This window comes from Apostichopus japonicus, chromosome 12, assembly GCF_037975245.1.
Source record: "Apostichopus japonicus isolate 1M-3 chromosome 12, ASM3797524v1, whole genome shotgun sequence".
NCBI classification, from domain to species: Eukaryota; Metazoa; Echinodermata; class Holothuroidea; order Aspidochirotida; family Stichopodidae; genus Apostichopus; species Apostichopus japonicus.
In genome coordinates, this window is record NC_092572.1 from 5,189,909 (window position 1) to 5,217,752 (window position 27,844).

General features: G+C 38.6%; 1 protein-coding gene across 1 annotated transcript in view; it reads right to left on the minus strand.

The window, feature by feature from the left end:
- Positions 1 to 65: 65 nt before the first annotated feature.
- The window catches only part of LOC139977544 (MAM and LDL-receptor class A domain-containing protein 1-like), a 40,825-nt gene continuing 13,046 nt past the window's right edge, over positions 66 to 27,844 (minus strand). The window contains exons 5-26 of the mRNA XM_071986919.1: positions 27,720 to 27,807; positions 25,971 to 26,102; positions 24,345 to 24,488; positions 21,800 to 21,900; positions 20,985 to 21,149; positions 19,379 to 19,478; positions 17,892 to 18,047; positions 17,519 to 17,607; positions 16,562 to 16,729; positions 16,256 to 16,385; positions 15,659 to 15,775; positions 14,596 to 14,730; positions 14,053 to 14,318; positions 12,471 to 12,663; positions 11,683 to 11,820; positions 10,169 to 10,266; positions 8,643 to 8,795; positions 7,985 to 8,108; positions 6,916 to 7,009; positions 3,524 to 3,560; positions 2,565 to 2,662; positions 66 to 1,860 (exon numbers count right to left, since the gene is read on the minus strand). Coding sequence (XP_071843020.1) covers positions 2,609 to 2,662; positions 3,524 to 3,560; positions 6,916 to 7,009; positions 7,985 to 8,108; positions 8,643 to 8,795; positions 10,169 to 10,266; positions 11,683 to 11,820; positions 12,471 to 12,663; positions 14,053 to 14,318; positions 14,596 to 14,730; positions 15,659 to 15,775; positions 16,256 to 16,385; positions 16,562 to 16,729; positions 17,519 to 17,607; positions 17,892 to 18,047; positions 19,379 to 19,478; positions 20,985 to 21,149; positions 21,800 to 21,900; positions 24,345 to 24,488; positions 25,971 to 26,102; positions 27,720 to 27,807 — 2,682 coding nt within the window. The 3' untranslated portion in view covers positions 66 to 1,860; positions 2,565 to 2,608. The remainder of the gene's footprint in view (positions 1,861 to 2,564; positions 2,663 to 3,523; positions 3,561 to 6,915; positions 7,010 to 7,984; positions 8,109 to 8,642; positions 8,796 to 10,168; positions 10,267 to 11,682; positions 11,821 to 12,470; positions 12,664 to 14,052; positions 14,319 to 14,595; positions 14,731 to 15,658; positions 15,776 to 16,255; positions 16,386 to 16,561; positions 16,730 to 17,518; positions 17,608 to 17,891; positions 18,048 to 19,378; positions 19,479 to 20,984; positions 21,150 to 21,799; positions 21,901 to 24,344; positions 24,489 to 25,970; positions 26,103 to 27,719; positions 27,808 to 27,844) is intronic.

The window sequence follows — 27,844 nt, forward strand, 5'->3', positions numbered from 1 at the left end:
CATTGACTGACAACATTATCCAAAGAGAAGATCATTTTAAGTAAAAAAAAAAGAAAAACAAAAAGTTTCTGCAGGGACAAACAAAAAAACGTTCTTTAATTAATCCACTTTTACATCAGCTGCATTCAAACATTCAAAATAAATTCCTCATAAAACTCCTAGAAATGGACCTTCATGGAAATAAGTTTACAGGAATACTTGTGCAATATTGAAAGTAGCATGGCACTTGGATAATTAAAGGCAACATTTGTAATATGGCAGGCCAAAAATGCAACAATAGGAGACAACAAAAAAAGATAGAAAAATGAGCTGTCCTCAAAATAAGACACAAACATGGCTTCCAAACCTACTATCTCTAGATAAAAAGAATATTTCAGTTCTTCAAATATTTAAATGAAGTTGTTACAACTACTAGACAAAAATACATTGAAATATACTAAGAAATAACCAAAACTAAAACAAGGCCCTAAAAATAAGATCACCTCTTAACACGAGCCTAATGATGACATTTGTCTCAGTTTCAACGCTGTTAAATAACATTCTAAATGTGAAAAAGAGCCCCCAAAAAAGGAAAAAGTTAAAGCTATTTGAGTTTCATGGTACATTTGTTACAAGATGATGATAACCCTGGATATCTCCCAAATGGAACAAGATTGCTTAAAAAAATAATAATAAAAAAAATGTTTCTTTGCTGTTTAGGGGATGTCTCCGTCATCCAAGCCAAAGGAGTTTGCTTTCTGTCTCCTGTTAATATTACTACAAAATAACCTCCAAATAATCATCAAGCTATCCAGCAATTTCCAACAAAACTGGAAAATTTAAAAGAAAGTTTTGCAACTGTTTTCTTCAGTTCATTAATCAACACGAAACTTGTCTACTTAAGATAATTCACTAAACTGGGATTGGATTCTAGCGTGCGATAACTTTCCACAAAAAAAATTCAAATCTTGCTGCTGTAAAATGGAAGAAAAATAAAAAAAATATTCAGATAGCATAACCAAACAGAATCTCTTACATATTCAACCAATGCCATAGGAATACAACTTATGAGTTCTATTATTCAACTATAAATTGTCGTAAAATGCATTTACTTCAACGGTATTCCTCTTATGCTTTTATAACATAACAAAGTGATGTAATTGGACAGGAGGAGACAAATTTAAGATACAAAACAAATATAAGCAAAAATATGGTCAAGAAAAACTTTATCAACCACACAGCAAGGGTAAAAGCTATATTAGACATGAAAGATGAAGTGAAGGACATATTTGATCCACCAAGTTACAATTCTCCATCCACAATTTTTTTATCTTTGATCCAGTTCAGCCTCACAATTATGAAGATCAAGTAACTATCTTTGATCCACTGACATAATGATCCACCATTGCATGTCAATATCCTTGAGCAACTGATGTACTCTACGTAATGGATCAATGGTATCAACTTCATTGATCCAACCTACTAAATGCTAAATATCAGTGATCCATCTGTGTACATGAAATAGCCTTGATCCACTCAGAAATATAAAATAAAGGATCACTAATACCGTCTACCACTAATCCACCCTACTAAATGCTAAATATCAGTGATCCATCTGTGTACATGAAATAGCCTTGATCCACTCAGAAATATAAAATAAAGGATCACTAATACCGTCTACCACTAATCCACCCTTCTAAATACTAAATATCAGTGATCCATCTGTGTAAACATGTAATATCCTTGATCCACTCATAAACATAAAATAACGGATCACTAGAACCCTGTACCACTAATCCACCCTACCAAATACTAATTACTAATCACGGTCTTCGTGAAATAAACTGTGCCATCGTGAAGACTGGTGAATGCTACAGCAGCCTATAAAATAAAGGAAGAAAAAAAACATGAAACCAATTGTGAAACAAAGTTTTGAAATACCCCCACAATCGATTGTCAGTCGATGGGGGGGGCACATTTTGTTCAGTTGGGGGATTTTTGCATTCTGCTGATGAAGAATGGACCACTACTACTGGTGAACCCCCCCCCCCCCCACTAGCAAAACCTTGCATTTAGGACCGCTTCTGTTGACCTAACTTATATAAATATGTATAACTTAATATGCCTCAGAATGAACCATTTAACATCAAAAGTTTACTATTTTCCAGGGAGGACACCACAACCCACTATATAGGATATTACTTCTATGACCCTAGGGCAACACGCCCATTTGCCTCTGGCCATCCCATATAGGTTCAGGCCCCTACCTTAATCAAATAGGGAAAATGTTGAATTTTATTATTATTTACTAGTACAACCTTCCCTTTATAAAAACCTATGGTAAAAGTCAAGAAATGCCTCAGAATGCTGGGGGAGGACCTCCTGACCACCCCCCCCCCCCCCGTAATACACTGAAGTTGGCTTCAGTGACCCCACGGCCGAACCCCTTAGTTTATAAAATACTTCATTTACATCTGGCCCTCCCATAAAGATTCTGGTCACTATCTAAATCTATTATCTAAATCAGTCGGGGAAAAGTTGCAGATTTGATAGCATAATAATTTGTCTAGAAACAAATTTTTTACCTGTTTTCCTTTTTGTAATCAACACTGACTTCTAGATGGGAGGATCATGGGTCCATCATTTTGGTCTGCTCCATCTTCACTGTTTCAGTGTTGTCAGCCTGTGAAAGATATTACAAAAAATAAATAAATAAATATAGAGCTCATTCTGTACAAGTGCACTTACTGTAGAGTACATAAACTCTCCATGAAAAAACAAAAACAAAAAACAACTGATATTAGATGAGAACGGATATAATAATAATAAATATTATTCCAAAATTATAAAATATAAATTAATGAGGGAAGATGGAATGAAGGGTAAAAGCCAGTAAAATCATTCTTTATTATAGTAATTTCTTGGGGCACATTTGGTTTGTAATTTATTTTTTAATCAAAGTCACATGTCATATGCCCACTCGAAATTTGTGACCCCACATAACCCCTCATCTGTGGCCCCACAGAACCCCTCTTCTGTGGACCAACAGAACCCCTCTGATGTGGCCTCTGAGGCTATTCTAACAATAAATCTGAACAGCTCAGAAGGAGGAACGCTCGCACTCATTACAGCTTGCCCTTTGCAAGAATTTTTCTGTGAAGTATCGACTAACAATCCCAAGCTAGAAGGCTACACCTAGTTTCAATAGGTAATTTTCATTCAAATAATGATAAACGTCAGCATATATTATATGAGATTAATACTGATATAAAGAGAGGGTCTGGGTAACAAACTTGCCAGGAGCGAAGCTAAAACTACGACTAAATTTTGTAACTAAATTTCCTTTACTGACGATATCTAGCAGGTTTGATCTCAGCTTGAAAAAAACCATTGGAGAATCTTAACTAAAAATACCTGCTAGGCCGTTTAAAAGAGACAATTGTAAATGAATGTATATGTTAAGGCTGTTACTTGAAGGCTTCAGGAGAATGGATTTATTGATAGTTACTATAGCGACTAATGTCTGGTTTAAAACTTAACATACCTCGTCATCCGATTCAGACCTGGGAGCATTGACTTTACTGTAAGAAATATGGTGGCAAAAGAAACAAAAAATTATGATGGATGAATGCCTCTAACACTGCTTGATAAATCTTACAAAGTTACAAAACCACATATATATATATATATATATATGTATATATATATATATATATATGTGTATATATATATATATATATATATATATATACACATATATATATATATATATATATATCAAAACATGACTAATAATATTGTTTACAGTGGATTGATGACCTCCCTTTAACAGTTTAAAACCTCTGGAAAGGACATCAGTGTCCACAACCCAGTTGGATAGGGCGAGCAGGGGACCCCTGGTTCCAATCCTAGTGAGCATATTTATATCAGCATAATTACTTAAAGTAATTACTAAAAAGCTAAAATGATAACAAATCATGCAAAAACTAGACATTTCAAAAGAATGACAAACATTGAGATATTGGAAGGAACACACTTAGTGCTGATGTCATCATCCACCAGTCAGTATAAAGTTGAATTGAATAAATGAACCAGAAAGCCAACACGGTTTGCGAAGTTTTACACACGGACATTCACTGTTCTACTAGTACATTACTCATCGTTTTGACCAGAAATGGCCTTTGACCTCTGCAATTAACAATAGAGTTCTGCTACTCACTTTGATGCATCTTCTCACAATTTTTAAAATTCATAGAAGCTTTAACTTTCACTCAACATGTGAACCTCCAACCACATTCAGACTTTGACCTCTGTTGAATTTTCCCTCAAATGACCTTTGACCTTCACAATTTTCACTAGGTGCTCTTGTAATCACCAAAGGGGATTTGCATATCGAGTGTGAATTTCACACAAGATTTACTTTTGCCATCATCAAATATACTAAAAGTTTTTCAGGACTTTGACCTCTGTTGACCTCAAGTTGCCTTCTACCTCCTAAATTTGTATAGGTTCTTTCACTCACTGCTACTGCGCATCAACATGCCCAGAATGCACTTCACCAAAGCTTCATATTGTGAGTTATCATATTTATATGGTTTTCAGGCTTTGACCTCAAATGGCTTTTAAGCTCCAACAATTTTGCAGGGTTCTCTTACTCAATAATTAGGTACATGACTTTCATTAACCACGCACCTTTCAAGCAAATAAAAACTAAGGGTTCTCGTGCTCAATGATTAGGTAAATGACTTACATTAACCACACACCTTTCAAGCAAATAAAAACTAAGGGTTCTTGTACTCAATGATTAGGTAAATGACTTACATTAACCACGTACCTTTCAAGCAACTAAAAACTAAGGGTTCTCGTACTCAATGATTAGGTAAATGACTTACATTAACCACACACCTTTCAAGCAAATAAAAACTAAGGGTTCTCGTACTCAATGATTAGGTAAATGACTTACATTAACCACACACCTTTCAAGCAAATAAAAACTAAGGGTTCTCGTACTCAATGATTAGGTAAATGACTTACATTAACCACACACCTTTCAAGCAAATAAAAACTAAGGGTTCTCGTACTCAATGATTAGGTAAATGACTTACATTAACCACGTACCTTTCAAGCAACTAAAAACTAAGGGTTCTCGTACTCAATGATTAGGTAAATGACTTACATTAACCACACACCTTTCAAGCAAATAAAAACTAAGGGTTCTCGTACTCAATGATTAGGTAAATGACTTACATTAACCACGTACCTTTCAAGCAACTAAAAACTAAGGGTTCTCGTACTCAATGATTAGGTAAATGACTTACATTAACCACGCACCTTTCAAGCAAATAAAAACTAAGGGTTCTCGTACTCAATGATTAGGTACATGACTTACATTAACCACGCACCTTTCAAGCAAATAAAAACTAAGGGTTCTCGTACTCAATGATTAGGTAAATGACTTACATTAACCACGCACCTTTCAAGCACATAAAAACTAAGGGTTCTCGTACTCAATGATTAGGTACATGACTTACATTAACCACGCACCTTTCAAGCAAATAAAAACTAAGGGTTCTCGTACTCAATGATTAGGTAAATGACTTACATTAACCACGCACCTTTCAAGCAAATAAAAACTAAGGGTTCTCGTACTCAATGATTAGGTAAATGACTTACATTAACCACGCACCTTTCAAGCAAATAAAAACTAAGGGTTCTCGTACTCAATGATTAGGTAAATGACTTACATTAACCACGCACCTTTCAAGCAAATAAAAACTAAGGGTTCTCGTACTCAATGATTAGGTAAATGACTTACATTAACCACGCACCTTTCAAGCAAATAAAAACTAAGGGTTCTCGTACTCAATGATTAGGTAAATGACTTACATTAACCACGCACCTTTCAAGCAAATAAAAACTAAGGGTTCTCGTACTCAATGATTAGGTACATGACTTACATAAACCACGCACCTTTCAAGCAAATAAAAACTAAGGGTTCTCGTACTCAATGATTAGGTAAATGACTTACATTTACCACGCACCTTTCAAGCAAATAAAAACTAAGGGTTCTCGTACTCAATGATTAGGTAAATGACTTACATTAACCACGCACCTTTCAAGCAAATAAAAACTAAGGGTTCTCGTACTCAATGATTAGGTAAATGACTTACATTAACCACGTACCTTTCAAGCAAATAAAAACTAAGGGTTCTCGTACTCAATGATTAGGTACATGACTTACATTAACCACGTACCTTTCAAGCACATAAAAACTAAGGGTTCTCGTACTCAATGATTAGGTAAATGACTTACATTAACCACGCACCTTTCAAGCAAATAAAAACTAAGGGTTCTCGTACTCAATGATTAGGTACATGACTTACATAAACCACGTACCTTTCAAGCAAATAAAAACTAAGGGTTCTCGTACTCAATAATTAGGTACATGACTTACATAAACCACGTACCTTTCCAGCAAATAAAAACTAAGGGTTCTCGTACTCAATAATTAGGTACATGACTTACATAAACCACGTACCTTTCAAGCAACTAAAAACTAAGGGTTCTCGTACTCAATGATTAGGTAAATGACTTACATAAACCACGTACCTTTCAAGCAAATAAAAACTAAGGGTTCTCGTACTCAATAATTAGGTAAATGACTTACATTAACCACGTACCTTTCAAGCAAATAAAAACTAAGGGTTCTCGTACTCAATAATTAGGTACATGACTTACATTAACCATGTACCTTTCAAGCACATAAGAACTAAGGGTTCTTGTACTCAATAATTAGGTACATGACTCACATTAACCACACACCTTTCAAGCACATACAAAACTAAGACAATCCCATGTGACATCACCATTCCATGCATTCCTTTTCCTTTTGGGCAAGTTATGCAAACATGATAGCGAGGGATGACAAATACTCACAATGCGGCAGAACCACTTCTCCTCTTCTTGAATAAGACAAAACTAATTACCAGAAGGCAGACGACTAGAAGTAGAATGACCAGGCAGATAATGACTACATGTATAGGAATGGAGAAGAGAGATAACAGTCAGATTAATGAGTATTAGTAATATCAATTGACATGAAATATCCGACTCTCAGGGATTGGCTAAAACATCTTAATTTAATACGAGATATTCTTGTCCTATTCTTTTGTGGACACAATCACATTATAACACAGCAGAGGGTAGCCTAAGGAGAGGACATTTGTAGGTGAGTACAACTTTAGGAGCAGGTATCACAAGGAGAGGGTATCCTTAGGAGAGGGCATTGTCAGGAGAGGGTTACCTTAGGAGAGGGCATCTGTAGGAGGTGTCCTAAGGAGAGGGCATCTGTAGGAGAAGGTATCCTAAGGAGTTAGTATCCTCAGGAGAGGGCATCCTTAGGAGAGGGTAAACATAGGAGTGGGCATCTGTAGGAGAAGGTATCCTAAGGAAAGTGTATCCTCAGGAGAGGGCATCCTTAGGAGAGGGTAACCTTAGGAGCGGGCATCTGTAGGAGAAGGTACCCTAAGGAGTTAGTATCCTCAGGAGAGGGCATCCTTAGGAGAGGGTAAACCTAGGAGTGGGCATCTGTAGGAGAGGGTATCCTAAGGAGTGAGTATCCTCATGAGCGGGCATCCTTAGGAGAGGGTAACTGTAGGCGAAGGTAACTAGAATGGGAACAAGTCTGCATATGTACAAAATTTCCATATTGCAAGCAGGAGCCTCAAAGATTCATGTTTCCTTTTTTCAAAAAGCAAAGAGGGTGGAATTATCCTCTTATCTTGTACACCACCCCCTATTAAAACACTCATTCATTGCACCCATCCCCCCCCCCTTCTTCCTTCACCCTTTTCTTTGCAAAATAGGATTCATCAAATCCAAAATGCAAGTCAGAAGTCGCCAAACTTTTCCACTTTTCATTATTTGACTTTATGTTCATTATCAACAAAAATTAGTCAAGTGAGAGCAGCAATGAAGCAAAGTACTGAATGTGATTTATACTGACGTCCACTGGTGTTCACATTGTGTGGCCTCGCCTCTTTAGCGATGTCACAAGACGGTGTGAAGGAGGAACTGTCAAACCCAACCAGGCCTTCTTTGGTGGACGTCGAGCTTGCTTCAATCATTACCTATAGCAGTATCATAGAATGACAGAAGGATAGAAATGTGAAAACTTAAAAACAAAACTGGCTGCAAAAAACAAAAAGAAGGATAGAAATGTGAAAACTCAAAACCAAAACTGGCTGCTAAAAACAAAACAATTCTAAAACTGCAGAGAATTTTACGACAAGAATGTGGAAGAGCCCTTTTTCGCCCCAACTTTAAGGTTTCAAAGATGTCTTTCTTTGCAAAAATCAGTCAGTTGAATAACCACTTCTTTGTGACAACGACCTACATTGCAAACTTCTCCTTTTTCAGTAGATATTTTAATGCTCTGTTTATTGTATTATTATATAAATATGGTTAAATAATAATAAAATAATCATAAATTTGGTAAAATAATCATAACATTGGCATATTAAACTAATATTTTAATGACTTTCTCATATTGAAAGCTTGGGGACCATTGTTAGCTGTTTGGTGTAGAAATTATAATGTGGGGTCTACGATATTCTTATGAAAAATGTAGGGAAATTAATTTCTACTAGTCTTATCAGTAATACCTCAAATTCCTTATCACTGGATAAGGTAACTTCTGCCTTCTTCCAGGAGTCTGTCCCAGAATTTTGCCAGATGTGATCTTCCGGCTCCTTCTTCAAATGCCGGATGAAAACCGTTAGCATGGTAGAGGATTGGACGAAGTAGGAAAACCGAAGCTAGAGCAAAATAAGAAGATTTAGAAACAATTAGTCACCACCCAACGTAGAATGGCTGGATGCGCTAATTAGTCACCACCCAACGTAGAATGCCTGGATGCGCTAGTCAGTCACCACCCAACGTAGAATGCCTGGATGCGCTAGTCAGTCACCACCCAACGTTGAATGCCTGGATGCGCTAATCAGTCACCACCCAACGTAGAATGCCTGGATGCGCTAATTAGTCACCACCCAACGTAGAATGCCTGGATGCGCTAGTCAGTCACCACCCAACGTAGAATGCCTGGATGCCCTAATGAGTCACCACCCAACGTAGAATGCCTGGATGCGCTAGTCAGTCACCACCCAACGTAGAATGCCTGGATGCGCTAGTCAGTCACCACCCAACGTAGAATGCCTGGATGCGCTAATGAGTCACCACCCAACACCCAACGTAGAATGCCTGGATGCGCTAATTAGTCACCACCCAACGTAGAATGCCTGGATGCGCTAATTAGTCACCACCCAACGTAGAATGCCTGGATGCGCTAATTAGTCACCACCCAACGTAGAATGCCTGGATGCGCTAGTCAGTCACCACCCAACGTAGAATGCCTGGATGCGCTAATTAGTCACCACCCAATGTAGAATGCCTGGATGCGCTAGTCAGTCACCACCCAACGTAGAATGCCTGGATGCGCTAATTAGTCACCACCCAACGTAGAATGCCTGGATGCGCTAGTCAGTCACCACCCAACGTAGAATGCCTGGATGCGCTAATGAGTCACCACCCAACACCCAACGTAGAATGCCTGGATGCGCTAATTAGTCACCACCCAACGCAGAATGCCTGGATGCGCTAATTAGTCACCACCCAACGTAGAATGCCTGGATGCGCTAGTCAGTCACCACCCAACGTAGAATGCCTGGATGCGCTAATTAGTCACCACCCAACGCAGAATGCCTGGATGCGCTAATTAGTCACCACCCAACGTAGAATGCCTGGATGCGCTAATTAGTCACCACCCAACGTAGAATGCCTGGATGCGCTAATTAGTCACCACCCAACGTAGAATGCCTGGATGCGCTAATTAGTCACCACCCAACATAGAATGCAGCTTTCAAGATGCCTTCCATGGCTGTGTGGTACATGCACAGCCACTTTGAAGGTAGAAAAGGCAATCCACAAAAGAGGGAACCAACTTCAGCCCTACAATAACTAACTTTAGACACCATGGCAAACTTATGTACAGTACATTACTTTGGTATATGGTTAGCCCTTGACTTCAATATATGTAGAAAAAGTTTTCTTCCTTAAGTACTCAGTTATCTGCCACATATTAATAGAGGGGGTGCTAAGAAATAGTAAGAGGTCTTCAACCTGATGAACTAACCTGACACGTCCCTCCTGTTGTGGGTTGGATAACATAACTGTGTAGGGTACTCTTGTGTCCTTTGGACTTCTCCATAAAGTGAGCCTCCAGGAAAGCACCTAAATGAGAATGAGAGAGACCTTACTTGTGGATTATATTAGATAATTTGCAGCCGGCTACTCGTAGGTTGTAGGATGTGAACAGGTTCATTGAATGTGGGGAAGGTAGGGGGAGGTAGTGACAGGCCTGAAGAGGGGGTGGGGAATGGCAGGGGGTCAACACAAACTTTTTTAGTACGGCACTGCCCCATGTCAGTTTATTTTGCTAATAAATAGTTTTGTATTTTCCTGTCAGGTTTATGGTGAAGGGGTGGAAGTTTGCGCCCCTCACCTCTACGCCCTAACGTTTTTAACAACACACATTTCTTTGTTAGATTGGGACTTTTCTTCGGGCAAGGATGCTCCCAGATTCCCCTTCTCGGGAAATCCGATTTGACAACCCCAGGGCCACCCCCTCCCTTAATGACATCATGGATCAGCCCCCTAGTGATAATTTATTAACCATTTGATGTAGTGCAGAACAAAATGTAGCATACAAAAGTTTATGTTTATACTCAGCTCCCTCATATCAAGTTTTTCAAAGATTAAAAATCGCAGGTAAAATTTTACATATATTCACATATTCATGAGTAACTAGGGGTGTATGTGTACTCACCATCATTATTACATATATAACATTGTGTTCCTTTTCTTGATAGGTTATCATAATGGGCACAATTTACATATAATCACATATTCATGAGTATTTCATTTCTATGTGAAACATTGTTCATACACAACACCCACATCATATCACAGTTTCATAGTTGCTAGTGGTGTATGTGTGCTCACCATAAGTATTATATATATAACAATGTGTTCCTTTTCTTGATAGGTTATCATAATGGGCACAATTTGTATATAATCACATATTCATGAGAACTTAATGTACATTACATTAAGTACATTACTTAATGTACATTACTAAATGTACATTAATGTCAAATGTTGTTACACTACGACTACACAATAGCATGATGTACCCGGTTGATGGTGTGCGGGGGGGGGGGGGGGAGGGGTAATTCATTTACCGTTACCATTAGGAATGTCATATAATCACATATTCATTAATACCTTTTAATGTCAAATATTTTTACACTACAATTACACCAGAGCATGATGTACAAGGTTGATGGGGGGGGGGGGTGTGGGGGTAATTCACTTACCGTTACCATTAGGAATATCATACAATCACATATTCATTAATACCTTTTAATGTCAAATATTTTTACACTACAATTACACCATAGCATGATGTACAAGGTTGATGGGGGGGAGGGGGGGTGTGGGGATAATTCACTTACCGTTACCATTAGGAATGTCATATAATCACATATTCATTAATACCTTTTAATGTCAAATGTTTTTAAACTACAATTACACCATAGCATGATGTACAAGGTTGATGGGGGGGGGGTGTGGGGATAATTCACTTACCGTTACCATTAGGAATGTCACCGTGTTCCTCCTCCAACGTTGCTCTCTTCATCACCCCATCATGCCTTGTCCAAGGCATATGCTCATCTTGCACCCAGACACACAGACCATCATCAAATGAGCACGTGTTATAATCCTCTGTAAAGAGTAATGTGTGATGATAGCAGAATTAAAGATCTGAACAGATTCAGCTGTTTTATAATATGCATTCTCTTTGTTATAGTGAATACTCAATCAATTATAATCATAATAATGGTGATGTATAACTCGCGCCATATCCACCCGGAAGGGTGCTCATGGCGCAGATTTGCAATTATTTATGGCGGATTTGCAATTATGCTTCCTTAAATACCGACGAGGTTGCAACTCGGCATCCCCGGACACTACTTCAAATAATGAGAAAGGTGAATGAACCCTAGCTATATCGTCTACCGTTAACCAATCAAAACACCTGATTCAAAAGTACAGTAAACACAAGGAAGACTTCACTCAGCAACACTGCCTAGCAACAACTGAGTTTGAATAAAGTCACAAGAATCTGGTTTCAGATGGTGTGTTGAGCTAGGAACCTACTAACTTTAATGGATGTGGGAGGGGATGGGGTGGGGTGTTATAACCACTAAACCTCTCCTTCAATAAAAAGAATGCTCTGTGAAAATGCCTATTAGCATATAGAGGGTCGGCTGTACACCAGTGCTATCCAAAATCACAACTAGTGGTGAACAAAAGTAACTTATGAAGATATATTCATTCCCAGGAAATCTCCCAACTGAGAGTAATTTACTTACCACAATGTTCTTCATCTGACCCATCCAAACAGCAGTCAACAGTCAGATCACACACCTGAGAGGAAGTGTGACAATAGCCACCATCTGAACACTGATGATCCGGGCAGGTATCATCACACTCCAGACTAACATCATCAATGGCATAGCCACCGTGCTGTAAGTTACCAAAGCTGTTCTGAGCTGTCAGTAATATCTATATCAAATGAAAACAACAAATAATGTGGGTTTTTTATAAAAAGTGCTTGGACCTGATGGTTACATCAATTATAGCTGCCTGTTTGCAATGAATTGAAACTTAATTTGTTGGGCTCCCAGGCATGAATCCAGAGGGTTGGGTGTGGGGGGGGGGGGGGTGGGGGTCGAGGAAGATGTGGAGGGTGCACACGACTCCTTGAAAATCCCACACAAAGAATTTTAAAGTAGTTATTAGCACAACCATGTGTGTAGACATAATTAGAGGCCTATTAGAAGCCTAAATAGGTCTCCCAAAGTACCATTTCACATCTTAACTTTGATTATTATCTGTGGGAGGATACCACAAAGGAGTCCCCACCAACAACCATGTGGACATGTCACCTATTTGTAAAAATTCTGGATCCATCAGTGGTCCTATTATAGACACCAGTACTAATAACAGACATTTATAAGACCTTTAAAATATGCCTCAAAAGGCACCATTTGTCTAAAGCTTCTTTTTTTTGTCTGGGGCAGGACCCCACAACCCCTCCCCCCCCCATTTGGACTAAAATTCCTCCTTTTTAAACTCATGGATCTGCCCCTGGCACCATACTGCAATGTAACAGGTAAGATAATGTATCAGATAACCACATTTGTAACATCCACTGAAATCGCACCAGGATGGATGGATTAAAACTTTAAACGCTTTGCCAATCAATAATAAAGACACTACATTAAGTGAAGTCTGTGGAGCACAATGGTGTATACTATGATAACCTTTAAAGTAATTCAAACATATCCCATATATACCTGACTGAAGGATACGGTCCAACTAATTAATATCATATATAATTAATATAATAATCACTAATTATAAACATGGCTGGTAAAAATTCTGTCACGGTATGGAAGTAGTTTTAGTATTGTGCTGCATAAAATGTGTAGATCAGACTCCATCTTGTGTTGAGTAGTGTTTGCTAACTTCAAGACCTTGAATATACCTATATATATATATAAACATATAAATATATATGTATACACATATACAGATAAATAAAATGCCATCGTGCACTTCATAAAGATCTGTTTCTGTGTCATTATTTTCCACACCATGCTCCAAATACAACAAATTTATTCAACCAAAACTATATGCACCTTCAAAGCATAATTATGTGCATTCCATCGTAAACACAAACAAACCAATCCCTAACTCTAGAATATTTATTGGTACTATCTTGAAATCACACTAGCTATCATGACAATATGTCTTTGTGTCGGTCAAAATGTTGTCGTCGCATTCGCAGAGGACAAGCGAATGAAAACTTCAGACAATGACAAAGTTTTCCTTTGTTTATAAACACTCGGTCAGTTCACAATATTATCAACCTATACTATTATCACGTACCTGAGCTGTTGAAATGCAGTTGGGGATCGGAGCAGAGACCTTAAGCCATTGATTAAAATTGCCCAGTGAACTGGCAAGGGTCAACAGGTCCTTGTCCGATTCTCCTTCCGGTCGCACCTTAATTGACAGGGAACCATAATTAGCTCCGAAGCGATAGTACCACAGGGATACACGGCACTGTTGTGGAGGCAAGGTCCATCGAGGGCTCACTAACTGGGCAGACTGGTAGGCAGGGAGACCATGAACATCAATGTAAAGAAACAGACCTACAACGAGAACAGCAATGAAACAGCTTTGTAAAGTCATGTAATGTTATGGAATACAGTTTAATTGATTCGGTAAGCTCCTTTAATTCCCTCATCCTATAACAGCACCGAAGATAGACTTCCAGATTTCCCACATTCGTGGTCGCTTAAGCGTCGTAAAAATAAAATGCCTGATTGTTATTATTATTATTATAAATATTATTATTATTATGTGGGTCAATAACTGAATCAACAACCTGACTATATTATGTTGTCTAAGAATAGATTTTCTACTAACCTGTAGAATCTGATTTGGAGGTGTGATCTTTCATGATACCATATTTGTCATATGATGTTCCATTGATCCACGAGTTACCTGCAGTGACATCGTTAGTCCAGTGACACAGGCCGTCATCAAAGTTGCACTGCAATGCTGAAGTGCAGAAAAAACAAGTCAAAGATCTTAAAAGTTTACGATCAAAACGACGAGATATGGTCATTGAATCGAAGTCATCTCTTGCGCTCGGTTATAAAAAAGATTGTGATTTAATCAACAACTAATAACCACCATGTATCCTTTCTTTCACCAAATAAAAAAAGAGTAGTTAATAAGTGTGATTCGATCCTTTACATTTTCTTGCCCTCACACCATTCATAACAGGTGGAGAGAACATTTCAAGGACTGCTAGAGATGCAACAAACTCAAGTTACAAAGCAGGTGTTGGCAATTTTTTTTTAGGGAGTTTTTTTCATTTAATGTATTTCAGATTTTTGGATTTTTGTTAACACATTTTAAGCTTTGTTTTTATTTTTATTACTTTAGTTTGAATCACCCTTGAAATCTTTAATTTACAAGTGTAAGATGACTCATTGATTCTGCACACTTATTCATGGTACAAGTCACATGTGCTTATATGGAAAATAAATATCAAACTACAGAAGCAGACCCTCTTTAGTTTCTTACAGTAGTAAAATCACAAAAAAAATTGAATAAAAAGTTAAAAACATGAAAAAGAAAAACACAAGGGAATTAAATCAGTGATTTAAACAAAAAACCAATTGATTTAAATCGTGATTTAACTCGGTGATTTAAATCATGGTGATTTTAATCAGCCAACCCTGTTACAAAATGTTGAAAACTTGCAGCACACTCTTTCAGAATATTGCATCACCGGTTTGATATATGTACCTATTTGCGAGGTATTCCAAGAATCGCGATAAATCAATAGCTCGCAATTTTCGTGTTCCTTGTGAAACACCTTATTCAAGTCCGTCAGTCCCTCTATCACACTATCGACAACAGAATGTGAAAACAAATTTAAAAGCACAATGAAAATGTATTGTAAAAATAAAAGACTTACGACATTTTGCTTCATCGGACTCATCCTGACAGTCGGCCTTTGTGTCACAGAATAATTCCTTGGGCTGGCAGGTATCGTCAGAGCAAGAATACTCGTGATTCCCACAGCGGCCCTGATCTAAAGGTAGAAGTAACATTGTCACGCTGTGTGGTGTCAATAGTGGCAAAACAGTTAACACATTTACCCCACTTTACAAAATTTAGGGGGGGGGTCCGGTCATAGAGGGCGCACAGTGTTCAGGTTACCAGTTCATTCTAGGCAAGGTAGAAGGAGGTGCTAAGGTTGTGAGGAGACAGCTAAGAAAGGAACGAAGTAAATAGGTAGTACTTTTATAATGTGAGTGGGTTTTAAAGCTTTAGTAATGAATTCAAAATGAATAAAACTAACAAGTAGGACCAACTGAAAATACTACCTTAAAGCTTTTAAAGTTTATTTCTCTATGACCATCCCGATCCTGTTCTGTCTTCCCTTCCCCCCTACCCTTCCCCTCCCCTCCCCGTTACACCAATCCCCTCCCTCATACTTTGAATTCTATATGTCCCTCAATGACATCAGCACCAGACATCTATCAGATCCATCCACACTTTGGAAACTTACCATGAATTTCTCGTCTTCGAGGCAGTACGGCATTCTCAGCTACGTCACAAGCAACTCTGAACCCCATGTCATCGATACCCACATGATCTGCGGATGTTGTAAAGCTACCAGCACTGCCTTCAATGACAATCTGCATGATGAAATCAATGGTTAAATGAAGAGTGAGAATTTAAAGTGCCCTCATCGTCAAGGAAGCAGAACTACTGGAAGTACAGAGCATGCTGGGAAATAAGACATGAAAGCTACCATCATACAGGAGCTAGATTCCAGCTGTTGCCCTGATGAGATTGATGCCATGGACCTCACCTGGAAGTTACTGGTCTGATCAAATGTCACGACGGCTGCTTTCCAGGTAGGGCGACTGCCATCGCTAAATTTCCTCCATTCAAGCTGCAGACTGCCCTCTATCGTCTGTCTCGTGTAGATACTCAGCTTGTCTGCGTTACTGCCTCCCAGGTAATACCACAATACCAACTAAATCATGGATATAAAAAGAAAGGAAAAGTGCAGAGAGGTTACTCAATTTTTTACACCAGGAGCAATTATTTATACACAGAAATCAATCTATATAAGGATATAATTTGTACAACACATGAACTAAAAGGGAGACAACATTATTAAATGAAACGTTACCGAGGGAAGAACGTTGACAATAAACATGCCCCCTTCTTTATCTGTTGTTTATTAGAATATTTGTTTTTATTGATCAATTAATCGGTAGCATAATTAGATAAAACCTGTTCTTCAACCTGATACATGACTGTCAAGCCTGTCTATAGTAATACAGTCCTCCTCATATACACTCAAGAATTAATAATTTGTTAATTGATAGCATCAACTACCCTAAATACTGCCATTAGGCTTCATCCTTTAGCGCACCTAATTGATTGACCAGCCACCATATGATTGTAAACACAAGTGCTCTAATGGCCAGCACTACTTTCCTGTGTGTGTTTAATCATTAATTTGTGCATATTAGCATGCAGTATGGCTACCATTACCAACTCGGGTAGATATTCAATCTCCACTGTTTTGGGCCCAATACAGGTGGTATTTGCTATAGACAGCGAAGATTAGAATGTATGCATACATATGCTGTTAAATTCTTCTGCCAACGCTCTCCCCTTTTCTCCAAACAGTAGATGCAAAGAGTAAAACATGTTGCCATATTTTTCCAAAACAGGCTCAATTGACCCACAATAATGCAAAATTTCACCCCATTGATGACCCCCTCCCACAAATATCATATGCAAACTTGCATACCTCACAGGATCCAGGTTGAAACACCTTACTCAAGTATCTCGCTGAGAGTCCCTCGTGCCCTGGCAAACTATCTAGGTACAGATAGTGTCCTGATGGAAAATGAAACATTCATTATAATAATTATTATTATTATTATTTACCATATTTATATAGCACTCTTTTCTTTCTTTACAATGACAACAAAATGACAAAACCCTTAATATATGAATATGAAGAATAAAATTACACAGCTTAAATATTAATATAATATATATATATATATATATATATGTATTTATAAACAAAGGAAAATTTTTAAAATCATATAGATTTACAGTGAAACTGTGTGTGTTAACGTCTTGTTTAGTTTGCAAAACAGACATCCATTGCTTACCACTGAGGTCCTGAGTGGTGTGATCTCTCCGTAGGGCCATGTTCTGACCTGCCTCAGAGCCCTGGATGACAGACCATTGAAGTGGTCTGTCGTCATCGTTTGTCCAGGGGCACGAAGACGAACCATCCTCATAGGTGCAAAGGTCATGGATGGTCTCTGAAAAAGACATGATGAATGATGAGATGTGACAAAGAATGAGAAATGCTACATAAACTAGACAGGGGATATCCATAGCAACGTGTTGTTTCTGAGAGTAAAGGCATCCCCAACACAGTAGATAAACACAATGGCATACCATGTACGGTTGGCTTACTGCAGGGATGAGCCTGGGGTAAAAAAAAAATCATGGAACTTTGCAAAAATTGCGGTATAGGCTCCAGTTTGCGTATGCTACAGTGTGTTAGGATAACAATTTTTGGCCCGAGGTAGAAAAGAAATCACTGATATTCCGCGAATTTGCTGAAAAAGCAAGTGCCTATTACTGTAATATCGACACTACTGATTTACACATAGAAACTTGGAACGATAACACTCAGAATTGCTGTAGGCCCCACATCAAGATCAGTGAATATAATATGTGTAGTAATGCTTTATCATTCAGTAGTTCAACAATAAAGACATATTTCTGACTTACTTTGTGGTATACAGGAAACCACCTACTAGACAAGCCAACAGGTTCTTTTTAGATCACTTCCTTAAATTGCAATGTACCTATACATCCTTCCATGTAACTTAATACCTACTTTGTTCCATATAACTTGGGTGTACGCTACGATAAAACAAGTAAACTTTGCGATTATGTAATTAAGCCTATAATAACTAACTGTGCATGTAACAAACAAGGCTTATGCAATCAATCTCATTAACCATTGAGACAAGTAACCAGAACATGATTATTGCTCTCAGACAAGAAGACAAAGCTCATTTTGGACTGACACAGATTACATAACACTAGCAGTAACTTTGGTGAATCTGATAACTACAAGTGAATAGATGACAAACACAAGCACCATTCTCTCGCTATGAATTGAATGGTTTCTTAAATTCAACTGTTGCTTAAAGGGTGTGAAGACTCGCGCAAAAAGAAACGTCTAATGCCAGTTATCGGACCTAGTTTCGAATGAGGTGTAACAGAAGTGTTAGACACCATCATCGATCCCAGAAAATACACACAGCTTGCTACCATCGGTAATTAGACACTAGTGTACAGTCAGTACATACAGCTGCGGTCAATACCGACAGCACAGTGTACAAACGATACATCTCAGGTCCAGCTAAAGATAACAAATAAGGAATCACGTTTCATAACTGTCTGCATTTTGTAGCGACAAGAGAAAAACTCCACTTGCCAGTGGCGGAAAGTTAACTTTTTAAAGATGGTGGCACGCTGTTTGGGGCGAGTCTTCAATGCCTTTAATGTTAATATCAAACTTTCATGACAACTGTTGAAAAAAGACAGGAAAAAAAAAGACATCATTTAGCCTTACCGAGTTTCGCATCCAAGCAGCTTTCTGAAAAGATGATATCGTCTACTGCCACCACTCCTGAACGACTGCCACCATCTCCTAGAGTTGCTAAGATCAAAGGCTGCCAAATGGAAGCAAACCCATGTATATCAATTATTTCCGAAGTGGACACAGGGGACGAAATTCCAATTTCCTTCATTTATGACATGATTCATGGATGTAACTTTTAAACGTAAATATGGCACGTTCTTCTGTTAGTACTTAGTTGGAGAAGGGCCATGAAGTCATCACGCATTATAACATACTCTCTGCATCTCGAACCAGCCCCCTAAAGAGGTCTGTTTGTTCCAACTTTATTTTGTTCTTTTCAGAAAATTTGTACAGTAATTTCAAGTTATATTCACTAAAAAGGAAATTCTTCGTTACCAAATATATCATGAAACACTAAACTTAGAAATAGACAAAAATGCAAAAATATATTCTATGAAACACTAAACTTAGATATAGACAAATGCAAAAAATATATTCTGCTACTAAGTTGAAAAGAAAGAGAAGAGCCTTAAGAAAACTACTGAGAGGCTGTGTCAAAGATTCCCCAGGTACAGGCTAAACCACATACAGTATATGGTAGGATTGGAAAACAACAGAAAAGCGAAAAAGGAAAGAAAAAGAAAGGTTACATAACAACAATGATATCCATTTACACTGTCCGCTAAACAGATATTAATGTTGGTGTAATCTGTCTTCCTGGTATACCCTACACATTTCTCTATCTAGTACAGGGTTAGCCTCTTTTGCCTATAATAATTATTAATATAATAATCAGCAGTTATTTTTACCAGGCTTAAGCCACCACAAATTTGGGAGAAGCCAGCAAGGGCTTATGGTTTACAACTTACACGTTGAATGGCTTCCAATTCAACAGTTTAGCTCAGATTTGGAATCTTTTCAATTTAGAAAGTCATTTCAGTTGGGAAAACCGTAGATTGTTCTTGAATGAAAAACCCACCTTACTATGACCCGGCCGGGAATCCAACCTGAACCTCCCGATTGCTAAGCCTCATTGCTTCAAATGCCACTGCCTTTATCCACTCAGCCACAGCACCGGTGCCTATGGTGCTCTGCTTACAATTGATTGTTTTTATCTCCATTGTCCTTGTAGTTAAATTGATTGAGAAACCCTCTGTACTAGATTGTCTTTTTTATCCTAAAGTATTTAGCTTGCAGGTTATGATGTTGGATGAATCTCTATCAATTGATATTCAGCTTCTTATCAGAAACTAATCAGCAGTAACCAAGGTAAATTCCTTGTATACGATCACATGATTACAAGCCAGGGATGAGCCTGGGGTAAAAAAAAAATCACGGAACTTTGCAAAAATTGGGGTATAGGCTCCAGTTTTGTGTATGCTACAGTGTGTTAGGATAATAGTTGTTGTCCCGGAGGTAGAAAAGAAATACGGATATTCCGCGAATTCACAGAAAAAGCTCATGCCAGACGAGCACACTGACTGACACTAGTGACCTAAGAACTGGGAGTTTCAACGTCACAGACAATAATGTGTGGGTTGCGCTAAAACCACAAGTAACAGACACCACGACAAAACAAAACCGTGGAGGTATTCACCTGAAAGTCTGCGGTCGAAGTAAATTTGTAGCTGGCTTTCTTCCATATCTCCTCTGATGATTTACCCACGCTCAGGGTAATGGTCTCAACGTCACTGTACTTTGTTTTAAAGCCGATTTGTAACTTTCCTGGATTGGCGCCGTGAATGTAGTAGTATAGGGTCATCTTTGTTGTGTGTTGTGTGTGGGACAGGTGGAGAAAAGAATGAGAAATGAACAGATTTTCTTGCGATTTGATCATGTTCTGTTGATTTTGTTGTCAGGCTGTTGACTAGAAGATATTGTCATAGGAAGCCGGGCTTCAATGACCAGCTGGGTGTGAAGGGAAACTTTTTTTCCAATTTTTTATTGTAACAATGGCAGCTTTATTTTCCAAAGATAAGAATTCTTTAGGATGATTTTGTCCACCCTAACTACCCCAACAACCCTTACCCATCATTCTATCACCCCTACCTATCCTACTGTACCACCCTACCTATCCTATCCTACCAACCTACCTATCCTACCACACCACCTATCCTACTCCCCTTCCCCTAAATTATTGGGCCAATCTGATCTATGAGAAGCAAGGTGATTGTGATGTATTATAACTTTATTGTATTAATAATAATAATAACTGACACAGCATATCTTTATTGATTCCCTACTCCCTTCTCATCCTCCACACCTACCCCATCCCCCCCCCCCTTTCTAAACAATATCATACTATTAAGGCAAAAAAAGGTGCAAGTCTTTAAGTAAATTTGAATACCCTTTTACATATGACTTAAAGGTGTTGTGTAAATGCCTGGTATTTGTTTTGACATTCAGTGTTACCTTGCATGGCTCTTTAGCTGGATCGACTCCAGCTAAATAAGGTCCGACAAGAACGGCCCGAGACGATTCACTGCCCTCTTGACTTACAGCAAAGACTGAGCCTAGAAGGAAAAATGAGAGATAGGAGAGCACCTTTTAGGGCACTCTGTCCAAAAAATAGCATGCTGTGTGAGTCACAGCATACTGCAGCCAACCTGCATATTATATAATCTTTTGTGCACATACTGCAGCCAACCTGCATAGAATATTATCTTTTCAGTACATACTGCAGCCAAGCTGCATATTATATAATCTTGAGTGCACATACTGCAGCCAACCTGCATAGGATATTATCTTTTCTGCACATACTGCAGCCAACCTGCATAGGATATGATCTTTTCTGCACATATTGCAGCCAACCTGCATATTTTATAATCTTTTGTGCACATATTGCAGCCAAGCTGCATATTATATAATCTTTTCTGCACATACTGCAGCCAAGCTGGATATTATATAGTCTTTTGTGCAGATACTGCAGCCAAGCTGCATATTATATAATCTTTTGTGCACATACTGCAGCCAACCTGCATAGGATATGATCTTTTCTGCACAAACTGCAGCTAACCTGCATAGGATATTATCTTTTCTGCACATACTGCAGCCAACCTGCATAGGATATGATCTTTTCTGCACATATTGCAGCCAACCTGCATATTTTATAATCTTTTGTGCACATATTGCAGCCAAGCTGCATATTATATAATCTTTTCTGCACATACTGCAGCCAAGCTGGATATTATATAGTCTTTTGTGCAGATACTGCAGCCAAGCTGCATATTATATAATCTTTTGTGCACATACTGCAGCCAACCTGCATAGGATATGATCTTTTCTGCACAAACTGCAGCTAACCTGCATAGGATATTATCTTTTCTGCACATACTGCAGCCAACCTGCATAGGATATTATTTTGTCTGCACATACTGCAGCCAACCTGCATATTATATAATCTTTTCTGCACATACTGCAGCCAAGCTGCATATCATATATTCTTGTGTGCACATACTGCAGCCAAGCTGCATATCATATAATCTTGTGTGCACATACTGCAGCCAACCTGCATATGATATTATCTTTTTTGCACATACTGCAGCCAAGCGGCATATTTTATAATCTTTTCTGCACATACTGCAGCAAAGCTGCATATTATATAGTCTTTTGTGCACATACTGCAGCTAACCTGCATTCAGTAGGATATTATCTTTTCTGCACTGACTGCAGCCAACCTGCATAGGATATTATCTTTTCTGCACATACTGCAGCCAACCTGCATACGATATTATCTTTTCTGCACATACTGCAGCTAACCTGCATATTATATAATCTTGTGTGCACATACTGCAGCCAACCTGCATAGGATATTATCTTTTCTGCACATACTGCAGCCAACCTGCCTAGGACATTATCTTTTCTGCACATACTGCAGCCAACCTGCATATTTTATAATCTTTTGTTCACATACTGCAGCCAAGCTGCATATTATATAATCTTTTCTGCACATACTGCAGCCAAGCTGCATAGGATATTATCTTTTCTGCACATACTGCAGCCAACCTGCATAGGATATAACCTTTTCTGCACATACTGCAGCCAACCTGCATATAGGATATTATCTTTTCTGCACATACTGCAGCCAACCTGCATATAGGATATTATCTTTTCTGCACATACTGCAGCCAAGCTGCATATTATATAATCTTTTGTGCACATACTGCAGCCAACCTGCATAGGATATAACCTTGTGTGCACATACTGCAGCCAAGCTGCATATTATATGATCTTTTGTGCACATACTGCAGCCAAGCTGCATAGGATATAACCTTGTGTGCACATACTGCAGCCAAGCTGCATATTATATAATCTTTTGTGCACATACTGCAGCCAACCTGCATAGGATATAACCTTTTGTGCACATACTACAGTCTTACACAGTATATGGACACTGCTGGTCTGCCGAGATAATCTCTCTCGTTTGAACTCCATTCAGCCTTGCTGCAGGGGGTTTCACAGCTACCAGGAGCTTTTCTTTTTAAAATGCTGCCTTAATTAGCCTCTTATATAGAGATTGTTCAATGATATGCATATTGTTTACATGTGTGTATCTTTGCTACATAAGAGGAGACACCAGGACTCTATTTCATAAAAGTTACTCAGGAATATTCCTTAAATTTTATGAAATAGAGCCCCGGTTCACTTTGTTTCCTTCCACCGTCGTTGGACACAAAAAAAAGGTCTCACTTTGATTGAATAAGCAATATCCATAAAGGAACAACCCAAGCACCAAACTGTGGCAATTTCAAGAGTAAATGTAAACATCAGGGATGAGCATGGGTTAAAAAAAAAAATCACAGAACTTTGCAAAAATTGCGGTATAGGCTCCAGTTTGCATGTGCTGCAGTGTGAAAGGATAGCAGTTTTTGTCCCCTAGGTAGAAAAGAAATCATTGATATTCCGCAAATTCGCAAAAAAGCTCATGCCTGAAACATGTAGATTGAAAGCTACTTACCCTCTGCAGTGAGAAGAGTATGGTCTGTCACAGGCCAATCAGAGTCCTCACTATTGGAAGCGGGGGTGAGCCTTTGCCACTCTAAGGTCTCGTCATTTGTGAAGTCGCAAAGGCCATCCTCTGCATCGCATCTTTTTCTGCTGTCTGATGACAGGAGGTAAACACAAAAAAAGATAAACATTTTGATAGCCTAGCTGCGACTTCAAATTTCTTGATAGTTAGACAAAATTCGACACAAGTTATTTCTTTTGAAACCCTTTCCATGTGATAATAAATACACCAAGTCTTTCTATTGTTTATATATGTGAGGGCGTTGTGGTCAAGTGGTTAAGGCAGTGGACTAGTGATCTAAGGATTACAGGTTCGAGCCATTGCGTTGTGTCCTTGGGCAAGGCACTTTACATCCTTTGCCTCTCTTCACCCAGGTGTATAAATGGGGACTTGTGAGGTGACTTGTAAATATAGTTGCGTGTGCCGGTTTGTGGCTGCACCCTATGGGAAGTCCCCCAGGTGACTTGTGGCTGTGGTGCACTTTGGTGTGTAGGTGTGACAAGTTACCAATGACCAGGGTTAAGTACAGCATGGCGAGACTTTATGGTAAGTTGCTCTATATAAGAACTGTTGATTATTATTATTATAATTATTGTTGAACAAATCTTCAGAGAATTACGAGACAGAAGTGACATCTTCCCACCAATTCCTGCTTCTGAGATCGTCACATGTCCTCATCCAATGGAGGAGAATGTACCTCAGCATCTGGTAACATTCTCATAAATATTGTGGGACTTGAAGGCCCTGCCCCCCCCCTTTCATGGCCACTGCAGTGCAGTCATGGTGAAGAAACCCCTATTTTTCAATTTGCAAGCTACAGTAGTAACTTATAACTTCATCGAAGATTCCATTCAACGTCAATGCACAGCAGCAGTTTTGAATAGGTCAAGAGAATATGCAACCATTTTACTAGTAGCTCCATTAAGTATGTAGCCTCACATTCACTAATCTGCTCGCCTCAAAGAGAGGCTGCGAAAATAAATTGCTACCATCCCAACTAGCGATGCGACTGAGGGAACCTCAACCAGCCACTAAGAGGACTGAAATCTGCTCTTTTGTGGGTCCCCTCCTTTCTGGGTCCCTTGGACCCAGAGCTGGACTAGTACTGGGCCAGAAATGCTACAGTGTAATGCTACAGTAATGTTTTTTATTTAGATCTGCATTCATTTAACCGTGCTTTCAATACTATTTATATTGTCACATTATTACAACGCATTTTCCATTTTGCACTTATAGCACTTTTAAAATTTACACATATATATATTTTAAATTTTAAGAATTTGCATGAATAATTTTTGATTTCCCCATTTGCAGTTTTTATACAATTTATTGTCAGATTGTAAATAACAAATTTTCTACCCTTTATATACCTTACATTATCGATTTATATATTTGTATCACGTTTGTTTGTATTTTACTGTAAAGCGCCTTAGAGTAATTTCTGATTGGATAAGGCGCTATAGAAATTTTGTTAAATAAAAATAAATAAATAAACATTTCCCCTGCTGGAGTGGCTCCCTCGCATCAGAGCTGATCGCACAGCAAATATCTCCAAACTAATGATGATACACTTACCGCAAATTGCTTGCGTTTCATCTGAGTTGTCCCGACAGTCTTGGACGTAGTCACAGAGCTGTTCTGCTCTGATACAGCCACCGTTATCACACTCCCACTCCGTGTCTTCGGTACAGTTTATTTCTTCCTGCACTTTAAGGATGGAAATCAAATAAAAGAGTTTAAACTTGTGACAGACTCCAGCAACTTGGGATTTGTTGTTGCCAACGAGTTTCACGTAATCCTAAGACGTACCTAGGTAATGTAAGAATATTACCACTATGCGTGATCGGGCAAGCAGGTCATAGCAACTAACAGATATATACTGTAGCATAACACAGGTTGGTCAGCTCTGCTTTAGATTACATTACAAGCCTAAGACAAGCCTTAACCTAAGCAATGTAAGAATATTACCACGATGCGTGATCGGGCAAGCAGGTCATAGCTTTAACAGATACTATAGCATAACACAGGTTGGTCAGCTCAGCTTTAAGTTACATTACAAGTTAACATGAAATACTATGGTGCCGATGCAAACAAAACTGCTATACGCCTTTGGACTTATATATAGAAATTTGACCATTTTGCATAGCAGTTTACAATGCTACCCCGGATTAATTATTCCCTGGGGTATATCAATGTTAGAGAAGTCACACAATGACTGTTATAGACAATTTCATAGCTTTTAATACCAGAGGCCCACAATGACTGGTATATCAACATCATAGCTTTAATACCAGAGGCCCACAATGACAGGTATATTAGCATTATAGCTTTAATACCAGAGGCCCACAATGACAGGTATAAAAACATTATAGCTTTAATACCAGAGGCCCACAATGACTGGTATATCAACATCATAGCTTCAATACCAGAGGCCCACAATAACAGGTATATCAACATCATAGCTTTAATACCAGAGGCCCACAATAACAGGTATATCAACATCATAGCTATAATACCAGAGGCCCACAATGACAGGTATAACAACATTACAGCTTTAATACCAGAGGCCCACGATGACAGGTATATCAACATCATAGCTTTAACACCAGAGGCCCACAATGACAGGTATATCAACATCTTAGAGCTCTTTAATACCAGAGGCCCACAATGACTGGTACATATCGACATCATAGCTTAAATACCAGAGGCTCACAATGACTGGTACATATCAACATCATAGCTTTAATACTAGAGGCCCATAATGACAGATATATCAACATCATATCTATAATACCAGAGGCCCACAATGACAGGTATAACAACATCATAGCTATAATACCAGAGGCCCACAATGACAGGTATAAAAACATCATAGCTTAAATACCAGAGGCCCACAATGACTGGTATATCTACATCATAGCTTCAATACCAGAGGCCCACGATGACAGGTATAAAAACATCATAGCTTAAATACCAGAGGCCCACAATGACAGGTATATCAACATCATAGCTTCAATACCAGAGGCCCACAATAACAGGTATATCAACATCATAGCTATAATACCAGAGGCCCACAATGACAGGTATAACAACATTACAGCTTTAATACCAGAGGCCCACGATGACAGGTATATCAACATCATAGCTTTAACACCAGAGGCCCACAATGACAGGTATATCAACATCTTAGAGCTCTTTAATACCAGAGGCTCACAATGTACATATCGACATCATAGCTTAAATACCAGAGGCTCACAATGACAGGTATAACAACATCATAACTGACCATGTTTATCTATGCATACATCATACATGTATCCTTACCTGCTAGTCCACAGCCCACAAACTTCACACCATCGATGGCAACTGCTGCATTTGGTGTTGTGTTGATTACGTTCGCTTCGATTACCAGCTGAGTTTAAACAGAAAACACATTCTTGTCAAAATTT